We start from the raw sequence: 24,587 nt of genomic DNA, 5'->3' as shown, positions 1-24,587 counted from the left end.
ATAATAAAAAAGGCACAATGCGAATACTAGCAGTTAATACTGGCTGATAACTACGTGGATCAAGGTGAATTAACTCATTAATACACTATGAAGACAACTATTTTCAAGTGTAGGAAGAATACTGATTTAGTGCTTACATTTACTAATACATAATATAATATGTGCCAGGCATTATGGAAAGTGCTTTACATGCATTAACTTATTTATCTCCATAATCACTCTGTGAAGATGATGCTGGCATCAGTCTCATTTTATAGTGAGAGAACAGGCTGAGTGGAAAGGTAAAGAGTGAAAGGTCACATAGGTGGTAAGCAGCAGAACTGGGAGACAAGCAAGCCCACATGTGTTTAAGTCTCAAGCCTATGCACTTAATCACTATATTGTGCTATGAAAGGTTTCAACTTTACTAAATGAATAAACATTAAAAAAACCACACAGAGTTACAAGGAGTAAACTTGAGAAAAATGCAATTAACACAATCAAGAATTTTTAAAGGATCAGGGTGTGAGTAGGACTAAGTAATTGGGTATACCATAATTAAAAGGCCCAAACTTATTCTGAGTCCAAATACACAATGAAAATATACACGATGTGGTGTGAGATAGAAACATGGGCTAATGCTGGCAGAAGGTCAGTATTCCACAAGACCAACCACAGATAAAGATACAGCCATCTGTTAAGAGGGTGTCCTGAAACTGTAGAGGGACTTCTAAGCCTTTTAATCAGTTTTCTTGGACACATTCTACCAGTGTTTCAAGGCCCACCCTTTCTGATTCATCCCAGCTCTATACTAAGTTCTGCCTCATCTAAATCTGACTCACTTGGCAGACAATAAACGTGACGTTTTGTTGGTATTTCTCAGAATGGCAGTCTCCAACCTTTTCGGCACCAGGGACTAGTTTTGTGGAAGACAATTTTTTCATGGATGGGGGACGGGGGGGCGGGGATGGTTGTAGAATGAAACTGCTTTATTTCAGATCATCAGGCATTAGATTCTCTTAAGGAGGGCACTCCCTAGATCCCTCGCATGTGGGGTTCACAATGGGGTTCGCACTCCTATGAGAATCTAATGTTGCGGCTGATCTGACAGAAGGCAAAGCTCAGGCAGGAACGCTGCCTTACCTCCTGCTGTATGGCCTGGTTCCTCACAGACCAGGGACCAGTACCGGTCTGTGGCCCAGGGGTTGGAGACCCTTTTCTATAGGATCAAGTCACCAAACCCTAACTATGGTGTTTTATGAGAATATACTGTATCTCAGTTGTCTTAGTTGGCATTATTTGGTAGCAAGTAACACCCTACTGATTTGCTTAAGAAAAAACTAAGTTGGGGGGTCTCTCTGTAAGGTTTTAAGGCTATCTTGTGGATCCCCAGAAGGATGAAATGCAGACAGTGAAATGCAAGACACTGCAACAAACACTGCCAAATTATCAGGAATCAAGAAAGCCATTTTCTTTTTCTTCTCGGGTTGAATGTCATCTTTGCTTTCTCTGCCTCCCATATATGTTCCAGATGTGACCTTCCAAGACATCAGTTTTCCAATTCCAAATTCTCAGGAGAAATCATCTAATTGGCTCAACTTTGACCAGATGTCCACTCCTTGTCTGATTTCTGAACAGCTCCTCATGGAAGGTGGCAGAAAGTAATGCTCAGAAAAGGGATGTAAGTTGGCAGGTATCCTAAAAGGTCACTAAGCCAATACTCCCTGTATTCCCTGTTGTCTATTAATCGGAGGCTTAGACTTTTTTTGTGGGAGAAGGGTGGTGGGGAGAAATGACTGCATTTCTCTGATGGCCTTTCCCAACCTTAAAAACCACTTCAATACTAAATTTTTTATCTTTCAGTCAAAATGAACCTGAAGATTCTCTGGCTGGTTTTTAGAAATGTTCAAATACGATAGAATCTTACATAGGGGTATAATATCCTCAAGAAAATACACGTCTATGTGCCTCAGTCTTTTCTTCTTATTCCATCCTTTTCTGATAGGGCAGTCACTTCAGACACTTTATCCACTATCAATTTAGGTCTCAACTGTTCTTTTCACATTTTTGCATTATAAACAAGATTCCCCCTCATTTTGGAAAAATTAATGCATGAACCATAGTCAAACAATGAAAATTCTAAAACACTTCACTACAGAAAAATGGAATCTCCAGAGTTACAGGGGGAGGAGGGCATTGGAAGGTTACCATTTGAATCTCTACCATAAGTCAGGCACTATGCTAAATTGCTTATATTTTAATACAACAATTCTATGAAGAGGGAGTACTATTGTTAGCCTCTTCATGAATGATGAAAATCACGTTTTAAGGTAAGAAAACTATCAATATCACACATCTAGTATGTAGCTTAGCATAGATTTAGAAGAGTTAAAAGGTGAAAAATGGAGAGAAGGGCTGAAGGAGATAGGCCTTCTCAGGATATCATTCTTAACATCAAAAACTGTATCCTAAACATATTTAATACAATGAAGTGGCATGACTTGTTACATAATATACATGACAGCTTTTACAGTTTTAAAAATATATTCGTATCATCAAGACTTCATAACATCAAATAAAAGCAACAGGGGGGGAAAAAAAACTTTGTATACCCTTTAGACTCCAATTTTGTTACGTGTATTCAACTCCACACATTTGGCCAGGCGTGGTGGCTCACGCCTGTAATCCCAACACTTTGGGAGGCAGAGGTGGAAGGATCACTTGAGCCCAGGAATTCAAGACCAGCCTAGGCAATATAGTGAGACCCCATCTCTAAAAAAAAAAAAATTAAAATTAGTCGAGCATGGTGGTGCCCACCTGTGGTCCAGGCTACTTAAGAGGCCGTAAGTGGGGAGGATTGCTTGAGACCAGCAAGTGGAGTCTGCAGTAAGCCATGATTGCACCACTGCACTCCTGCCTGGGTGACAGAGACAGACCCTGTCCAATATAGGGAAAAAACAAACAACAAACCCTGGACTTGAATGAATTTTTCTGCGGAGGTGTAGGATCCCAAAAAAACTAGGAATCACTCATAAAAAAAAAAATTCTTCTCTTTTGCAATTTGGCAGCCCCTCTTAAAATTTTATCCACTCTGTCCCTCACAAAGTACCCCCATCACCCAACATACCACACTGTAGCTTTGCAAACGCCATTTCTGCTGCTGAGTTTCCTAGACTTCATGCAGAATTCTCCCTCTTTTAGGTTTCTACAGTACTTTGCATCTGCCACTAATATATATTTACATCATATGCAAATCTGTCTGAACAAGGCAAAGGGTCAATGTATTTTTGTTTCAACACTAAATAAAATTGTGATTTCACTAAAATATCAAATTTTGTACCCAAGATATCAATTAATTTGTTTCGTGCTTATTGTCAGACAACAAAAGACTTAGTACTCATTCATGGCAGTAAGTTTTAAACATACTGTTTAGTGAAAAATAATTATTTTACAATGAAAACGATTGTTACCAGCTTCATATAATTAAAACTGAAAACCAAATTCTTTAACAGGTAGCATAACATGTCAGTTTATATATTTTAAAACCAAATGTTATTCCATAATCATTTATGCAACAACCCCAAATTTCAAATATTGAACACAATACAAATTTTTCAAAAAACAAAACTTTTGGATCTCGAGTAGGCAGTACTGGAATTTAAACTACAATCAAGAGCCTAAGGGGATGCTTGCTCTATTTTTAGTGATTGTAACACAGTAGTGTTTAACAGAACCACTTGAGCAGCTGTTTCAAAACACATATACACTCCATCCCCAGAGATGTTGATTTAGTAAGCTGAGGCGGCTTACCAGGCCTATGGAATCTTTAAAATGCTCCCCAGCAATTTCTGATGAACAATACTGTTTCAGAACTATTTTCTATGAAATAGGTTTGACATGCTTTCAGCTTGTATGTTATGTGTATTTTTAAGTATCTTAAGCATTGCCACTATTTTGAAAGACCAAAGTTATTTACAGGGCATCCAACTTTCTGTGGTAGGTGTAGCTCCTTTAAAAGGTTATGTGCTTTTTGGTTGAGTCACTTTTCAATAATTAAGCCTCAATCTATAGAAAATTAGATGCTCTTCAAGTGATTATTTTCTTAAATTAAAATTTGAGGTATACAGATAATCGAGTCCACTAAATGTTACAATAGGATTTGTACATAAATATATTCAATATGCACTAACTCTAGCCTTTACAAAAATAAAGCAATTAACACCTATTAGAGTATACCTACCCTGAGAAATATTATACTCATATACAATATTAATAGATTTTATAACCAGAAAAAGTTGACATCAGAGCAAATCTTCAAATGTTGTTTCCAGAGTATATTCAACATTTTAAAATATAAAAATAGAAATATTTAAAATTATCTACACTGAGGTTACATAACTTTGGTAGAAGTTCCAAAGTTCACTAATATATTCCTAGTGGGCACTAAAACAATCTAAAAATTTAAATAATTTTCAAGCCTACTTATTTTCTTCATTGCATTCATTCTCTATGAATTCATAACATATGCATGGACACCTATGGATTCAAAGTACACCATAAACTTACTGTAAAAATTCAGTATTACTTAAAACATCTCTACTATCACTCAAATGGTTTAATTTGACTTAATGGGCAGTTTGCTCAAATGAACCACCTGCTGCTCACTTCATTCTTTTCACATTAATCTTAATTTAAAAATTCTAAAAATTACCTAAAGGAGTTTAAAGATTCAAAATCTAATCCCTGTAACTTCAAAATAATTGTAAATTCTAGTGGTTCATTTATATTATTCCAAGTAGAACTTCCTATTTTACATCACAAGCTTAAGTCTCACATTTAGAAAAACTGTCCATGTTTATGCGTGTCTAGAGTTCTCCAATGCAATCAGCTATTACAGACAGAGTCAGACTGGGCCTGGAAAACAGAAAATGGACATATTTACCCCCACTGTATACATGTGTTAATAAATTTGATTTTTACTTTAAAATATCTAGAATACACAATCACATTAATACTTTCTTCCTACTCTGCCTTTATCATGATCAAACACATGCAAATTCAAAACACAACTTTTTCAAGTAACTCCTGCCATGGTTACCAATGCTTGTCTTATCATTTTCAGGAGCTTACACGTAAATTCGGGTTTTCGATAAATCAAAATATTCTGCATTGCTTTAAAACGGGAAACAAAAAAAATTTGCAAAATAGTACTGATAAAACTGATATGAATCAATGTGGGCTAACACTTTTTTTCAAAAATTGTATTTAATAAGCTCAATCTTATTTACTCTAAGTAAAAAATTAGTAAATGACCAGTGTCTCCATATATCTCTTCTTCAAATAAACATGCCTGTTTACAATTCAGTGTCTAAAATCAAGAATCTAAAAATAAAAAGCCAAGTTGAAGAAAAATAAACCACCAACTCTTACCCCACACCACTGCAATATTTTTAATGCATAGGAATACAACAAACTCAAAAGAAAAAAAAATAGTGTTTTATTAACTACCACACTGTTATAATACACTTTAAACGTACAATAAGGTAGCCTTTAAATTTGAGGTGGTCTTAAGAATAACAAATGAACACAATTCCAAATTTTTGAAATAGGTGAACTGCTGCAGTTACAGGTATACATTTAGGAAAATTGTATAGCTCTTACAAGACCAGCAATGTAACTTTATTTTGTACATTTTTAAATTGAAAATATAAACAATAATTAAAAAATAAAAAGAAAATACAGCATAATAAAAAACATACGTTTCTCAATTAAATGTACTGGATACATATAAATTTTAAGGGAAGAAGCAAAAAAGGAAAATGATTGATATTTAAGTGCAGACTGACTACCTAGACAAAAAAAAAAGACTTAAAAAAATATCATAAAACCTCTAGTTTTTCTATGACTAATATCCATATGGTTGGAGTATCGTCACTATGGAAGTGATTTTGTTATGTTTGCATATGTTATACTTTACTGGTAATTTACATGATGGCTTTTAAGGCCCTGGGAGACATATGGTTTTTGGAAACAAGATTGGATAAAAATCACTGCTAAGACGCAATACACCTTATTTTTTTGGTCCTCCAATAGTCAAGAAAAGGGATAATTCACTATAACATTCTCTTACCACCCAAATGCCTCAACTTATACATTTTAAACTTTTTCAAACATTGGTTATATTGCCCAACTTCGTTATTGAAAGAATATTAACAAGACATTATTTTGGCAAATTAAATCTTAAACATGGCTTTTCAACAGGATTTAAAAGGTGACTATCCCTAGAGTTCCATGTTAAAATGTAGTTTTCAAAATCTTACAAGAGTAATGCTTAAAATATTGTACATAGTTAACCTAATTAAAATAATTAGCCTCAAAATGACAAATTGATAAGCTAAGTAAAGCCTACACTATGTAACATTTGCTTGGAAACTTGATTTGTCAGTTATGCATAATAAAAATTCCAGTCATCAAGAAAATTACAAAATTTTTTATCATAACATGATTTCTTTCACCCACCAGCTTTTTTTATCTTACAATAGATAAATACCAACATGTTCTCATTTTTACACTAAACCACACAGGATTGATGCATTTGGTTAGACTACCATTCGCATTGTTAAATTCAATTTTCTCTTTATATAACTTGGTAAAATTTCATTTCTTCTAGATTCCAAAAGTACCTACAAAACCCATGCAATTTTACCATTTTTAATATACTATGGAATATCATACAAAGTAAGGCATTTCAGTGTCATGTATAACCAAGTTACTGTCAATCCAAAAATTTTTGCACATCAATAAAAAGATATCTAAGAACTTAGGAACAATATTCTTCTCACTACTGTATAAAAATAACCACAATGAATAAGTATTTGTGTAATATTTACTCCATTGTCTCATTTCCAGAAACTGTGACAAGCTGTAAAGGTATTTCAGTGTTGGTAAGGATATCTTGATTGCTGGTGGCGGAAGTATTAACAGTTCCTATCCCTGAAACAGAACCTTGTTGAATATTTGCAAGGATAAGCGTTGTTCCTCCTGCAGTAATCAAAGTATCATCTCGCGCAGCTTCCACAGATGCCAGCACTGTACTGCTAGAGTGAATACCTTTTTTATTCTGGTGTGTTTTAATATGTTTGGCAAGATGGTCACTTCTCATAAAGCGTTTTGAACATTCTGGACAAACAAATTTCTTCTCACCTGTTAGGAAAAAAATTAAGTTACTTGGTTTTAAAAATTCAACTTTAACAGCTCAATCATTTCCCCCAAAACATAAAGTCAGTCACTGCTGACAGGTAAGGATGGGAGCAGGGGTCTATTAAAACTGTATTTTTACAAGCTACCCCTGCCAGATTTCTCTTACAGAATATTTCTCCTTAAAATAAATCATCTTTACTTTTTGATGAATAGCAAAATTCAAATATGTATTATATAATAGATGGATATTCAAATAAAACTTTAATATCTCAACTATGCTGTTTTAAATACCTGTGTTAAGACGCCAGCTAAAAAAAAATCATCAACACATTTTAAAGTCTAAATAAAAGTATATTCTTTCACACTATAACTAAAATACTAACGTGCCATGTTCATGACACTAAACCTTCAACTCTTAAATATAATTAAAGCAACAGGGTATTTCTAGATTAAAGAAATGACACGATAAGCTTGAGATCCAAAAAGAGTAAGTAATCCGTAGAAAAAATGAATCTGGCTAGCTGACTTGATTTCAGCTACAACAATCAAGAACAAGGATAATTAATGTCAAGATGTTAAAGTTGATAAAACCCTGATGCCTAAATTTATTTCCCAGCATGAATAAGTTTAAATACAAAAGACAGACTGAATTTCTATTATGTTGAAGACCGACTCTGCAAGAGGATTACCAAAAAAGACAAAAGGCCAACCTAAAAGGAATTCAGAGAGAAATCAATAAAAATCAATAAATCTAGGAAATATTTTCTTAATTCTTTTCTTCAAAAATGTCTTACCCTGTATCTTTTGTTCTAGCACCTCTACTCTACATAGGTCTTTATCAGACCTCATGCTTGAACTATATTGCAGTCACATCCTAGTCTGTCTCTCTCGACATTATTTACCTTAAAGACCAAATTTTATTACATCAGAAAACTTCAAGATTATATTAAGTGATATGGAAATGCAAGGGTAACTTGCAGATGATGTAACAGTTTAGATGCTCCACTGCCTAATTTACAAGGAACTTTAAAATGTGCCTCAATCCTACTTAATTGAAATGTTATGTAAAATCTCATCCTCATTCACCGCTACAAAAAAAAAAGGGGGGGGGCTCTCTCACTTCTTCTATTAACATACTACCATTTTTCTAGGAAAGTATTTCCCAGTTTCTCTTGTAACATTAGTCCTGAGAGGTACTCCATGGCAAACGGCACAATGATCAAACAAGGTTAGGAAATGCTACACACGTTACCATCACTAATTTATAGATGCAAGCTGTCCATCTAGCATTTAAAGGTCTTAAGAGGTACTGCCTTGAAGGTACTTTAGCCCACTATTTCCTACACTTGTTTGATCACTGACCTTTTTCTCCGTTTTACATTATTCCTTTTTACAACCTGCTGATAAAATCCTACTGAGGAAAATTCTGTTACAGGGCCATCGTAAGGTCTATTATCCCATACTTCACTATCCCAAGCAATAATTACCTGTTTCTGAGCCTTTTCAACAGCAGACTGCAATGCAAAATCTTTTATCTACCTTTTTTTTTTTTTTTGGAGACAGGATCTCACTTTGTCACCCAGGCTGCAGTACAGTGGCATGACCATGGCTCACTGCAACCTCAGCCCCCTGGGCTCAAGCAATCCTCCCACCTCAGCCTCCTGAGTAGCTGGGACTACAGGCACACACCATGACGCCTGGCTATTTTTTGTCTTTTTAGGAGAGACACAGTTTCACCATGTTGCCCAGGCTGGTCTCAAACTCCTGAGGCTCAAGGAATCTGCCTTCCTTGGCCTCCCAAAGTGCCGGGATTACAGGCATGGGCCAGCATGCCCAGCAGCCTTATCTACTTTAATTGTCTGTTGCAGTTTCATATAGGTTAATCTCATCTCTCTACCTACCCAATGAGAGACAGGAACTAAAACAATTAGAGCATCTGTGTACTACTACAGACCTCATAGGTAATTTTATACAATACTGAAGGGCCAAAGTAGGAGATGTGAAGCAATGTCAGAGAGAGTTTATTCGCTTAACCTAATAGGGAACTTGAGTTGGAATCCAGATGACTTCAAAATCCATGTTGTTCTTCACCATGCTTCTTCCAAGCTCTCTAGGGATTGTAAATACATATTTTTCAATTCTCCAGTGTTGAGCATAGACTGATGAACACTTTAATCATTTACATGGTAGTAGGAGAAAACTATCTCTCTCTAAGTTAATACTGTTAGGTTTCAGTGTAGATCAGTCATAGGTCCATTTCATTTAACAACCACACAACACTATGTAAAAATAATATGATGAGAGAAAGTCTTCACATCAACATTGCCTTGGTTACTCCTCGGTGAAATACCTTTCCCTTACCTCCGAGATACTAAAAACAAAAGAAAAGGTGAAATGCCCAAATATATCAGAAGAAACAGAAATATTTTTTGTTACAGTGTTAAGGGGAAAGAATAGGATAGATCAAGAGTAAAAGCTGATAACTAATTAAAAATGTTAACAGAATAAAAATAGCATAAATGTGGCTTAAAGCATTCAATAATGTCAACAAAAGCTACCCAAAGTCTACTTAAATAAAACTTTATTTTAGAAGATGAGCCATACTGACTTGTTCTTTGGAATTAGTGATATTAAGATGGTGTTCCTAAAGGTAAAAACTGGATGTAATTCATTGTATTTTAAAGATTCAATTCATTAAGAAATGCTAATTAAAAAAAAAAAAATGTCAAGGCAGTTATGTAGCCCTATAATTCATTTTTGTCTGTTAAAAGTAAATATTAGTAACCTGTATGTGTTCTTCTGTGCCTCTGTAATTCATCACTTCGAGTAAATCTTTTACCACAGTACATCCAGTTACAAACAAAAGGGCGTTCTCCAGAATGCCAACGCAGATGAGCTCTCAGATGTGAGGTCTTCCCATAGACTTTACCACATCCTGGTATGTGACAAATGTGTTGCTTCTTTTTCCCAAGATTGGTACCTCTAAAAAACACACACAGAATAATATATACCTTATATGAAAATATTCAAATGGACATTACCATTTATATCATATATCCCCATGTTGAATTTTAAATAAGGAAGACATTATCATTACGAAGTCAATCAGAAACCAAAACCATTTAAAATCAGTTTAAATGAAAATTTATGTATTTCAGGCATATACATTTTATATATTAACCTTACTCCCGAATTAATGTGATTGCTGTCCAAATGTAAATATGCTCAAGAATTATGTAATTAAAAGGACATTTCATATGTAAAGAATGTACAATAAAGCTATTTATTCTTCTATCAGAACCATTCACAAATTCTACGCATAAGCCTTATCCAATTAATTATACAGGAAACTAAATGTGGTCTGTATTCAAAAGTCATGGTGTCAGATAATCAAAAATATATTTAAACCAAAGAATGAATGCATAACTGATCACAGGTACAATTAAAAGATACAGGAAGCTTTAGCAGACTTTAACATGATTTAAGAGTATTTATTCATATTTGTGTGGCCACACCCTGAATATACACTGACTTGGAGAAAGCTTTTTTTAAAATCTAGCTAAAGCAATGGTCTGAACTCCCTTAGCATTAGATGAAATAAATATAAATCAAAATTATCTTTACATTTAAAATTCCCATTATATTAACCATGTAAAAGCCAAAATTAGACACAAGAGATAAAATACAGTTTTCTCTACATCACCAAATTTGACATTTATTACATTTCAGTATTTGATACCAAGAGCAGGGTTTAGAAGATATGAGATTAGATGGGTGAACAGAGGTATCTTAGCCTAAGCAAGAAGAAAACTTTTGATCCCAGAATTTGATAATCTGAATAGTATTAAACACTACAGAAAATGTTATTTCTCAACCTTTTAAAATAAATTTTAAAAAATTAGGCTAGTTACTGAATAAATTATTTTTAAAAAACATGACACTTTGGACAAAACAACTTTTATAAACTTTACAATGTTTCTGAGTTTTTTTTTAAAAAGTACATTTAGCCCCCTCCCCAACTCCCCTCCTCCCCCAGTCTCACAGTTTAGTCATATCCTGTAAAACTTTCTACAGCCTGTAAATCCTCCTGTATACAATACACCTATCGTTTTTCAAATTTACTGGAAAAATGCATATTTCCCCACATTTATATTTTAATGTACTCACACTCAGTAGCATGTGAAATTGCCATAGGACAAACAGTGCTAAACGGTGCAGTGCTGGCTGTTAGATGCCATAGGTGTTCTGAACAGGGAGACATCAATGTGGGCTCCAGTAGTTAGAGAAGGCTTCGTGGAGGAGGTGGGTAGGATTTAGATAGAAAGGAGGGAAGGCATTCCAGGCAGAGGAATAGCATAAGTAAAGACAAGGAGGAGTCATGCTGTTGTCTCAAGGGCAAGGATGTCATAATCTAACACAATTCTAGTTTCTGCTCCAGTCCACCCCCAATTTCTACAACTCTCTTCAAAGAGCTGAGTTGAGTGAAACAGGTTTTTCTGGCTCCCTTGCAATGCCAAAGTCTCATTAACCAAAGCCAATATTGATTCCATTTAATTTAGATTTTTAAATTTATTATTTAAAAAGCCCTAAGAAAAACAGCAATGTTTGTGGCTACTGGTGTACAAACCAATTTTACATATCGTGTTCACCATAGCAATTTCACAGAGAACCCAATTCAGTTCACTCGTGTACTCATGATTTCATGCCTCTCCTCTAAGCCTACCACTCAGGTCAATCAACGCGCTTTTACAAACTCAAAAGTGTATTTCACAAACCTAGCAAAATTTAGCATGGGAACACTAACAAAGCACAAGACTAACAAATTAACAGCAACAAATCTGGGTTCTCAAAGAAGCAAGAAGCTAGGGAAGGTATTTTTAACTGAATTATTAGGAGATAAGAAACATTATTTGAAAATGGGATAGGCATCTAAGAAAGAAAAAACATAGGGGCGGGTTGCACACATATATAATTTAAGGAAAAAGCTCAATATCCAGGCCCAAAATTCTATTTAAAAAGAAAATTTGATTCAAGATAAGATATAGATATGGTAGATGTGGATTTACGGCATGTTATATGAAGGCTTGAAGGGAGAGAACTGAAGTGAATTTCTCAACAAACTTCAGGTAAGAAAAGACTTAAAGTTTTCTTCTTGATTAATATCTACACCACTAATGCCTATAATATAGGAAAAACTAATAATTTTACATTTCTATTCTTGAGTGTCTAAACTTGTTCCCAATAATTTAATAATGCTAAGATAGAGTGGAAGTTAAACTGTGGGTAGAGGGGTTAAGAAAAGTTAAGTAAATACACTCTCTTCTGCTCAGGGTGGGAAAAACAGGACATAAACTGAAATGCTGACAAAGAAAACAGATTGTGCACAATTTTAAAAATATGGACTGATGTTTAATCCATACAAAACCTATTTAACAATCATGCCTCTAGAACGTATTTTACTTACAATTATTTGTCTCTCACTAGGTTATCTCTCACTAGTTTCAACAGTCTCCGAAAGCTGGTTCTGCTCAATAAATATTTGCTAAATAATTACAATTTTTAAATATTTTATATTTTACACCTTACTTTAAAAGGTAAACAAATAAATAAAATTTACTTCTCTAAGGATGAATAAAATTAGTTCTCTAAAAATGCCATCTTGCCCATATTCTTTGAAAAAAAAAAATGGTTGCAAAAAAAGACAAATATTATTAAAAAAATGTTTTAACTACTATCTGTATCACCTTGCAGAATACTTCAGAATAGTCTGGATTTACTACATATGTTATGCTTCTATTAATTAGGTACAACTGTCATTTATACAAGTGTATCTATCACACATATACTACTTGAATTTTGTTCAAATAAGCTCTAAGAAACAATATAGTTTCTTAGGAATCTCAATTTTTATTGCTTAGAATAAGTGAGCTATTGAAGAATGAAGTCACAAAAGTTCTAGAAAAAATATAAATGAACATTTTTATAACTCTCAGAATACAGAAAACTTGTAATAGCATGGTAACAAGGCATCTAATAAAGGAAAGGCTGATCAACTTAAAATTTTTGTGCTTTGCAAGCTGTAAGTGATGGAACTGTTTCTTTACTTGTGTAGTAACAATGCCTTCTGTAAACCACTGAAAAAGTTAAAGGCAATGTAAAACTGGGAAAAATATTTCCACACGACAGTTACATAAATTAATAGATTTACAAAAAAAAAAAACAAAAATTCAAAAAATAAATTTTAAAATGGCAAAATAACATCCCCAAAAATGCTCAACCTCACCAAGTAATTTAAAAATATACTAAATAAGACAATATTAAGGTATTTTTCATCTGTCAGACTTTCAAAGGTTAAAAATAATGTAAAATTCATTGTTGGCAAGGATGTGGGAAACTAGATACTCTCACACACTGCTGGTTAGAGTACAAACTAGCCTTTCTAGCAGACAATTACCTTTAACCCAGCAATTTCACTTCTGCCAACTTATACAAATAAAATATTCAGACAAATGTGCAAAGACATACATGTAAGATTATAACAATAAATTCCCAACAAAAGACGTTAAATCACTTTACATCCATACAATAGAATACAACAGAATACTATACAGTCATAAAAACGATGCAGACTATACAGACTTGAAAATATGGTCACAAAAATTATCAAAACAAGAACAGACATATAAAACAGTGAGAAGAAGATGATTCTATTTTAAAATACATGTAACATCTTGAAGGACATATACAAACATGTTACTAGCTTATCTTGAAGTGGGGTGGGATTCTGGTGTTTTTAAATGTCCTATATTTCTGCATTTTTATGAGCATATCTTAGTTTAATAAACATAAATTAAAACATTTTCATTTTAAAATAAAGAATAAATGAAACAAAGGCCAGGCCTCCATTAGATTTTTTGTGAATAATTTATCTTAAAAGTCCCTCTAAAATGAGTTTCAGAAAAGTTACTGCCTAGCTAGAATTCACAATTTTAATTGACCAAAATATGTCAAAAAACAAACTTTTAAACTAATTACAACAAACATGAATACCTAAGGATCCGATGTAGAAGGAGAGTCACTTGGGAGGCAGCATAGTTTAACGGTTAAGGCTCTGGGTAAAGCTAGGTCCGAATCCCTGTTGTGCGTGCTCTTCAGAGTCATTCAACCTCTCTATGTCTCACTTCTAACACCATTGGGAATATGGTAAGCTCTCAATGTTACCAGTTGTTAGCAATTATTATTACTGCAAAGGGCTGGCCAATGTGTAACTCAAAGGCAGATAGAAAAGCTCTATTAGATCAAGTTTGTTAACTGTATTAAAAGTACATTTTATCTACTTAAACAGTGCATTTCTAAGAAAGGTATGTTAACTTTCACCATGACAAGGTATTTGGTTAAGTATGGCTTTAGAGTTCTATCCATTTTTGCTCTATATATTTCAAAGCTGCACAAAAAAGGGACCGTGACTATTAAATCTTCTTGGTGGAAATTTAGTATTATTAACAAGAAATACATCTCTGTCTCATTTGGGGCTTTCACCTCAATCCCATCTCGTGTGATATATTAACTCTGCTACCCAAGTTTTCTTTTTGTTAATACTTGCCTGATAAATCTTTTCCTATCCCTCATCTTCAATATTTCTGTGCCAATTATTTGAGGTATTCCTTATAATCAACATCAGTCTGGATCTTTTTTTTTTTTTTAAATATGATCTGAGTCTCAATCTCTTAATTATTAAGCTTAGTACATCCACATTTAACATAATCTCTGATCATTTTGAGTTTACTCCAGTCATGTTATTCTGTCTTAATGTTTACCTTTAAAAAGACTGAACTGAAATACAATCTCATTTTTTAAAAAATTCAATCTATTAAGGCTTATTTTTCACTTCTACTGAAAATGGAAATATTTATGCTTATCAGCCATAGATGAACTTAATCTTTATGTAACTACTATTCTCAACCTAAAAATCAATTTTTTATCTATATTTAAGGCAAATTCCATTGCTGGTGTGCAAACAGGCTAATTTCTGATTGGTGTGGGCCTGTTAAATGGCATCTGCTATACTGTTTTTGAAACAGCAAACTAATAATTTCAGTTTAAAAAACATTTAGAACTGAAAATCCAATTCCATATATTTTGTTCTCTAACTTCTGCCACACGCATACACACACACCCAAAATGATCATGTAATGAATAATTTCTCATAATTAAATGACATAGCATGCAGTATTTCAAAAATTAGAATGATATTAGCACTCTTAAAAATATGTATGTTTCATGTATGCATACCTTCCACCACCTTCTTTACAGTTGGGACAGGTGCAAGCTACCCTCCGAAGTCTTTTTCCTTCTTGATGTTGTTGGTCCCCTTCTTCATCTACCACCTGGACTCTTAAGTGTGTTAGGTCATTGGTATTCAAGGTAGAATCACCACTGAGCTGCCACTCTTCAGGATCAGGTTCTTCTTCCTTGATCCTAATATCTACAGGAAAAAACAAAAATAAAAACAAAAAACAAATACAGATGAGAACCAAATGGCCCAAAAAAATAGCATGAAATTACATGTCCTCTCCCAATGTCACACCCTTGCATGCACTACTTCTCCTGCCTAGACTATTTTCTAGTTACTTTGTTCTTCATCTAACTAACCTCTCTATCTATCCTTCAAGACCAGTTGGAGAGTAATCTCCTGTATAAATGCTTATAGTAGAATTAATTACATTAATTAGTTCATATGTCCCTTTAGATAATAATTGCTTCACTCAAAGTTCTCAGAAAATACAATCTCCCTAGATGAACAAATCTTCCTTAAGAAGGAACTTCCAAAATAGGTAATAATCGACCTGGAAAAACTTTGTCCTCTACTTTTCTATGCCTTCTATGTGCAAATAATACATAGAGATGTTACAAGATTAAGCTGATACAGATGAGACCACAAAGTGCTCACTAAAGACAATAAATTAATTGCCCAAAAAGTGTTATACCCAATTTCTAATCACTGCATTCATTCATACACATCTGGGTATACTTTCAAATTCTCACCATAAAATCAATTAATGTAGTAAGCCCTAAATAATTCTCCTTTGCATACCAACTTAATACAGATACCTTAAATATAAGTCATCAGTACCAGGCACATAAGTTTACATCTTCCTTCGTATCTCAGTATAGATGAAAGGAAAATACTTTTTTTTACTGTGCTGTATTAATGTCCTACATGGTAGCTAGTCATTCTTAGAAATCCACTATTTAACAGGCTCAGGAGAAACGAAAGTAATAATCCATCAAAATGACCCATAAAAGTAAGAAAAGGTACTCAACATTGTTAAATATCAGGGAAATAAAAATTTAATTCACAATGAGGTATCATTACCCACCCACAAAACGACTAGAAATTTTAAAACAGACCGTACAGACTGTTGGGAAAGAAGTGTAACAACTGAAACTCCCAGTGATGGTAAGTGTGTAGATCAGTACAACCACTTTGGAAAATCTTTCGTCTATATCTTCTAGAAGTGAAACTATGTATTCCCTACAGCTCAAACAATTTCCCCTAGGTACACACCCTACAGAAATGCATACACTTAACACCAAAATACAAGTATAAAACTTACACAACGTCATTTGTAATCACCCTAAACTAGAAAAACTCATATATCCACCAGTATCGGAATGGAAAAATAAATCATATTTGTTCATACAATGGAACATATTAAAACAATGAACATTAACAACCACCTACATGCAACAGAAATGACTCTCAAAGCATTTCGAACAAAAGAAGCCCCCTGCACCCGGTATGTATTCCCTTTATACACAGGGAATGGGACCGTGTATGATATTTATATAAAGAAATTTTCATTTATATAAGATTCATAGCAACTGGCAAGGATTCCAACCATATGACACGTTGGAAACAGCAAAACTATGGAGACAGTAAAAAAGATCAGCGGTTGCCAGGAATTAAAGGGCACGGAGAGATGAATAGGCACAGCACAGAGGTATTTTTATTCTAGAGGAGTGAAAATACTATGTATGATGTAATATAGGTGGATGCATGGCATACATTTGTTCAAACTTACAGAATGTATAAACACGAAGAGGGAACCCTAATGTAAAGTATGGACTTTGGGTGATAATACATCAAGCAAATTCATCAACTGTAACAAATGAACCACTTTGAATGATGGGGGATGCTGACATAGGGAAGGGTATGCATGTGCAGGGGCAGGGGGGTAAGGTGTATCTCTATACTTTCCTTTCCAGTTTACTAAGCATCTAAACTGTTCTTTAAAAAATTATTTATTTATTTTATTTTATTTTATTTGAGGCAGAGTCTTACTCTGTCACCCAGGCTGGAGTGTGGTGGCATGACCTCAGCTCACTGCAACCTCTGCCTCCTGGGTTCAAGTGATTCTCCTGCCTCAGCCTCCCGAGTAGCTGGGATTACAGGTGCCCGCCACCATGCCCAGCTAATTTTTGTATTTTTAGTAGAGACAGGGTTTCACCATGTTGGCCAGGCTGGTCTCGAACTCCTGACCTCAAGTGATCCACCCACCTCAGCTTCCCAGAGTGCCGGGATTACAGGCATGAGCCACCGAGCCCAGTCTAAAAAAACATTATTTAAATGTTAAGGGAGTGGGTGCTCCATGGTGATAGAAGAGTGGTGACTGCCTACTTTTGAGGGAAATATATGACTGAGTACAGGGAGATTTCTGGGTTGCTGGTAATATCATATTTCTTGATTTGGGTGGTAGTTCTTCTATGTGTTCATTTTGTAAAATTTCATCAAGTTATATACATATGATCTGTATATTTTTTGAATGCACATTATACTTCAATATAAAGATTATTCTAAATTAAATACTTTAACGTAATTTATAGGTGATTAGGAACTGTTTATTAAAGACAGTTTTTTTGCTTTACCTCTAGTTCCCACATAGTTTACTAAACCTTCCCCCATTTTTATACAAATTAAAAAAAAACTTAAAATGAGTGTGTCCCACAAATTAAATTCATAATATGAAATTTAGAATATAATTTTATTCATTCAACAACTTTGTGTACGGCTACAATGTGCCAGTCACTGTTCTAGGTTCTAAGGATAAGGCAGTTAGCAAGTTACAAGTTCAAGCTGACTGGGTGTGTTGGCTCATGCCTGCAATACCAGCACTTGGGGAGACTGAGGCGGGAGAAACGATTGAGCCTAGGAGTTCAAGACCAGCCTGAGCCAACAGAGAGAGGTCCCGTCACTATCCAAAAACAAAACAAAACAAAAAACAAAACAAAACAAAACAAAACAAAAGGCAAGGCAGACATGGTGGCACATGCCTTGTGGTTCCAGCTACTCAGGAGACTGAAGTAGTAGAATCACTTGAGCCCAGGAGGTCAGGTTGCAGTGAGCCATGATCACATCACTGCCCTCCAGCCTGGACAACAAAGCAAGACCCTGAAATAGTTTAGATATTTGTCCCCACCCAAATCTTATGTTGAAATGTAATCCCCACTTGTGGAGGTGGAGCCTGGTGGGAGGTGACTGGATCAAGGGGGCAGATTTCTCATAAATGGTTTAGCACCACTGTCCTGGCACTGTTCTTGCAATAGTTAAGAGATTTGGTTAAGCATGTGGCACCTTCCCTCCTACTCTCTCTTTCTCTGTCTCTCTCCTCCCCCTACTTCTACCATGTGACGTGCCCATTCCCCCTTTGCCTTCTGCTATGAGTAAAACCTTCTTGAGGCCTTCCCAGAACCAGATGCCAGCACTATGCTTCTTGTACAACCTGCAGAATTGAGTCAATTAAACCTCTTAGAAATTACCCAGTCCCAGATATTTCTTTATAGTAATACAGGAATGGTCTGACACAGTCTTAAAAAGAGATGATGGTGGCCTGAAGCTAGGGTATTGATGAGGAGGGGCAGAATTGGTCAGTCAGAAAATATGTTTAAAGTAGAGTCAAAGACATCTGCTAACAGACTGATAACAGGTTATCATGTGAGGAGCAAGAACAGAAAGAAGTTAAAAACACTCCCAAGGTTTTTGTTTTGTTTTGTTTTAATCCTGAGCAACTAGAAAGATGGACTTGCCATTGACTGAGATAGGGTAAACTGAAGGTAGAAAAGACTGCAGGGGAGGGGTGCCAGTCAGGGGCCTATTTTGAAATATGAAAGTTCTGAATGCCTATTGAATATCCAAATGAAGGTGTTGATAAGGCAGTCAATGGATTTGGAGTTCAGGTAGAAATATGGCCTGACAATATCAGCATATATGTTAGGTACTGAGAGTCATCTGGAATATAATGTAGACAGGAGGAAACCCCGCAGCACTCCAAAATTAACAAGCAGAGATTAAAAAGAACCAGCAAAGGGGACTGAGAGTGGCCAGTGAGATATGAGGCAACTGGTGTCAGAAGTCAAACTGAAGAAATCATTTCGAGAAGAACATAACTGTGTCAAATACTTAAAAAGTCAAGTAAAACAAGGACTAAGAAATGATCCTTGGATATAACATTGTGGTAATCACTGGTGATCTTGACAAGAACTGTGAGCACAAAACTCTGCTTAGTACAGACTCCAGAAAGTGGAAGGAGATGAACTGTAAACAAGTACAGGTAACTGTTTCCAAGAGTTTTGCTGTAAAAGCAAGCATTATAAAATTGGCAGTACAGCTCCTAGGTTAGCCCACAAAGGTAGATTTGACACATAAGGGCACCTGAAATATTTGTATATCAGCCTTTATATTCTGTAGCAATAGTGCATGCTAGCAGTATAAAGAAATGAATGTGCTTATTTACATTTGATTAATATTTGAGGAAAAGTATGCAAAAAATTTAAGCAATGAAAAGAGAAATACAAGGAAATGTGCATGACACATTTAAGAATTTTATAAACAGCACTTTTTCTTTATGTCTATTTTCCACCTCAAAATGTTTCCTTTTCATTTGGCGAGGTATTGCACTGACAGTATCTCTGTCCTGTGATTATGGTTGTTTTCAAGGCCTACCAATAAAACAAGCTTGCAAAAGGGATATGTACAAAAGAAAAACAATTTCTGCACACCTGGGCAAGAATTGAAGAGAAGAAAACAGAAAATTTAAATAATGAAATATACACATACACACACAAACACAACATGGTTACAAAGATAAGGCTAATTTTCAATATTAGTTAAGTATCAATAACTCAGGGCATGCCTAGATTTCTATTAAAAATATTACAAGAAAATCCTAAATACCTCTTCCTAAAATTAACTGCTAATTATTTATCAATACAGCTAATAGAACATTTGAGATAAATTCTTAACCAATTTATCAAGTCTGGAACACACGTATTTAATTTAAATAGCTAACATTAGATAAATATGAATTACAGTATGGTTGATAAAATGAGACATTATCTTTTATCAATAGTGTGCCATTAAGATTTTGTTGTTCTTATCAAAGTCTTTCATATTTTCTGCCTTCAACTTTTTTAAGCACTGATGAAATTACTTCATTTGATTCTAAAAATTTACATTTTCCCTTTAATCAGCTTCACCTGCCATAAAAATCATCTAACAGAACCACTGGATAATCCTACAATATCTCATGTATTATAAAGTTTCATTATTCCTCAGATTCCTATGGATATTTCAGAGGTACCAAGCTTTTTTCCAACTTTTCTTCTAAGGGGATAGTTCTAAATTATAGATATGAATTCCTAAAAATATTCCTTCACTAATGCTAAAAGAAGTTAACACTTTAGGGGTAGGTTTTTAAAACTAAATGTTATCCCCTTACCAAATATAATAATAATTTTAAAAATATAGATGGATAAATAATCACCATCTCTGCTTTAACATCAAGCAATCTCTTCCCCCAAATGCCATCTCCTTAGATTTGGATCATTATTCTTCTATAAACTGCTCCTGTCCTCCCATTTGAAATTAATCTTTTATTAATCTTTCATTTTTATAGTTTTCCAAATTATCTTACATACACATACATATGAACATAACCAGAAATGACTATTTCCTAATATGTATTACAGAAGATCTCATTTTATAGTCTTGCCACAAATATGTGAGAAAAAGACTATGTGACCTGTAATTAGTACACTGACTAGTGAGATATTCACTTCACCTTATTAAATCTGGAGTACTAGTTAAGCCCTTGTTAAACAGTGTCCTACTCTCCCCAATGATAAATATGATGGCTAAACACATAAGATAAGGATTTACTACTTGTTGAGCACTATTCTAAGTACTTACATATATTAACTCATGTCATGCTCCCAACTACACTGAGGTTATTATTTTTCCCCTTCCTTTCTAGATGAGAAAACAAAGAGGTTATGTAGTTTGCCTGAAGTCACACAGTTGAAAATGGATGCAGCCAGGATGTAAGATGGAAAACTGTGCAAAACCATACTGCATATATTGCTAAAGATCAACTCCCTACCAGGGCCAGTTCACAGGAAGAGAAGCTTTAAGTTAGCTTCCCTGTATATAAATATATGCAATTTTATTTAGTTTTAGTTTAATTAAATCAAAGTGAATTAAAAAATCTAGGAAGGATAAAGAAACTTTATACATAGACTATTTTTGTCTGTTTGAGACAGAGTCTCGCTGTTGCCCAGGCTGGAGTGCAGGGGCGTGATCTCAGCTCACTGCAACCTCCACCTCCCGGGTTCAAACTATTCTCCTGCCTCAGCCACCCAAGTAGCTGGAATTACAGGCATGCAACACCACACCGGGCTAATTTCTGTAATTTTAGTAGAGACCAAGTTTCGCCAGTTGGTTAGGCTGGTCTCGAACTCCTCACCTCAGGCGATCCGCCCACCTCGGCCTCCCAAACTGCTGGGATTAGAGGCGTGAGCCACCGCGCCCAGCCACATACGCTATTATATGTGAAATATTCTATTGTATGTATATAGTATGTGTATGTAGCATGTGAAATCCTGTCACACACTGCAACACTGATGAACCTCAAGGACATTATGTTAAGTGAAATAAACTAGTCACAAAAGGACAGCTATGATTCCATGAATATGAAGTACCTGAAGTAGTCAAAATCACAGAAACAGCAAGAAAAAAGGCAGTTGCCAAATGGGGGAGAGAGGGAAAGGGAAGTTGGTATTTAAAAGGTAAAGAGTCTCAATTTTGCAAGATGAAAAATTCTAGATATGTGTTACACAACAATGTGAATATACATAACATTACTGAACTATACACTTAAAAATTGTTAAGATGATAAATTTAATGTTATGTGTTTTTTACAATTTTTTTTTTTAAATCTGGCAAATCTCCCCTATTGTTTCCCACTCCCACAGAGGACTTATTTTAGAAACCTAATGGATAAAAATCCTCAATGTCACAGGTAAGAAGGTCAGAGAAACTATGAAGGATACACAGCAATATTACAAGTTATTATGACACACAATACGCTTTCCTAAGGCTCCACCTTGTCCCCATAAGCTCTGGGCACTAGTTTTCCTCTCCCCTTCAGATAAAAAAAAAGAGACTACTTTAAATTTACTATAAAGGTTTTTTTTTTTAAAGCCATTCTACCAGGTTAAAATAGTACACACACACAAAAAGATAGTTCTCAGTAATTCCTAACTGCTATCCAAGAAACAGCAGGAAAGTGATCTGCTATAAGCAGCAGTAACTCACAACTCTCAAATCAAATGTACTAAAATGTACTAAATGTTCATCTTAAGAGTAGACTGAATTTTTAGGGACAATTAAAGATCTGAAGCTGCCTATTATGAATAAGGTTAAGTATTCAAACTGCTCTTGATTCAAAACAAATTATGACTACAACAAAAACTGGATCTTAATGTAGTTTAACCTCCTTTCCCACCTCCCAATCACCTAATCTAAGCATTGTATCACAATTAGTCTAACTTAGTCTAACTACTTGAGGACAAAATACACTGCTTTTCAAGCCTCCTTTAGTAAGACCAATGAAGGAAACATACAAAATAGCAATAATATATATTATTTTTTAACCTCATCTCTTAGTGTTTAATAGATGTACCTATTATAATCTTATTCTCAGTTTTTATGCCTTCTAGCAAATAGATATATGTTTTCTTCCAGGTTCTATACATGTATTTATGCTACTCACCAAGAATGCAAAAATGAGGCACGTGGTTCCCAAAAAAGCCCTGTCTTCCAACAGGACAAGTGCTAAGCATCCTATAGAATGTACCAGAGGAGGGGCATGGTGGCTCATGCCTGTAATACCCAGCACTTTGGGAGGCCAAGGAGGGAGAGTCACTTGAGTCTAGGTGTTTGAGACCAGCCTGGGCAACACAGTAAGACCTGTCTCTATCAAAAATAAATTGGGCCACAATGCCCAGATAATTTTAAAATTATCTGGCTTCCACATTAATTCTATTAACTAAGTCATTCTAATTGCATACTGCAGTTAAAACTTTTCAAATGAATGGCCTGAAGTCATTTAAAATATTCTAAAAAAATAGCCATGACAGAACAGAGCTGGTTATGCTTTTTAGATACTATTGTATTAGTCTGTTCTCCCACTGCTATGAAGAGATACCTGAGATTGGGTAATTTATTTTTTAAAAACATTTAATTGGCTTATGGTCCTGCAGGCTGTATAGGAAGCATGATTCTGGCATCTGCTCTGCTTCTGGGGAGGCCTCAGGAAACTTACAATCATGGCAGAAGGCAAAGGGATAGATGGCAAGTCACATGACCAGGGCAGCAAGAGGGTGGCAAGAGGTGCCACATACTCTTTTTTTTTTTTGAGACGGAGTCTCGCTGTGTCGCCCAGGCTGGAGTGCAGTGGCCGGATCTCAGCTCACTGCAAGCTCTGCCTCCTGGGTTTTTACGCCATTCTCCTGCCTCAGCCTCCCGAGTAGCCGGGACTACAGGCGCCCGCCACCTCGCCCGGCTAGTTTTTTGTATTTTTTAGTAGAGACGGGGTTTCACCGTGTTAGCCAGGATGGTCTCGAACTCCTGACCTCGTGATCCCCCCGTCTCGGCCTCCCAAAGTGCTGGGATTACAGGCTTGAGCCACCGCACCCGGCCGCCACATACTCTTAACTAGATCTCACAAGAACTCACTATCACCAAGACAACACCAAGAAGGATGGTGTTAAACCATGGGAAACCACCCCCATGATCAAATCACCACCAGGCCCTTCCTCCCACACCGGAGATTACAATTGAACATGAGATTTGGGTGGGGACATAGATCCAAACCATATCAACTACATATCTTTTTTTTAAGACAGAGTGTCACTTGGTCACCTAGGCTGGAGTGCAGTGGTGTGATCTCTGCTCACTGCAACTTCCACTTCCCGGGGTTCAAGTAATCCTCCTATCTCAGCCTCCTGAGTAGCTGGGACTACAGGTGTCTGCCACCACGCCCGGCTAATTTTTGTATTTTTTAGTAGAG

At 35.3% G+C, this 24,587-nt stretch overlaps 2 protein-coding genes across 2 annotated transcripts in view; one reads left to right on the top strand and one right to left on the bottom strand.

The window, feature by feature from the left end:
• Window positions 1-24,587, top strand: part of SP9 (Sp9 transcription factor) — a 921,284-nt gene that overhangs the window by 486,456 nt on the left and 410,241 nt on the right. The gene's annotated exons all lie outside the window — the stretch shown is intronic.
• Window positions 5,454-24,587, bottom strand: part of SP3 (Sp3 transcription factor) — a 56,910-nt gene continuing 37,776 nt past the window's right edge. Inside the window, exons 5-7 of the mRNA XM_050751817.1 lie at window positions 15,472-15,664; window positions 9,965-10,161; window positions 5,454-7,182 (exon numbers count right to left, since the gene is read on the bottom strand). Coding sequence (XP_050607774.1) covers window positions 6,866-7,182; window positions 9,965-10,161; window positions 15,472-15,664 — 707 coding nt within the window. The 3' untranslated portion in view covers window positions 5,454-6,865. The remainder of the gene's footprint in view (window positions 7,183-9,964; window positions 10,162-15,471; window positions 15,665-24,587) is intronic.

The sequence above is a fragment of the Macaca thibetana genome, chromosome 12 (genome assembly GCF_024542745.1).
Source record: "Macaca thibetana thibetana isolate TM-01 chromosome 12, ASM2454274v1, whole genome shotgun sequence".
In the NCBI taxonomy this organism is placed as follows: domain Eukaryota; kingdom Metazoa; phylum Chordata; class Mammalia; order Primates; family Cercopithecidae; genus Macaca; species Macaca thibetana.
Note: the sequence above shows the minus strand (reverse complement) of the source record. Positions and strands in the feature narration are given on the sequence as shown.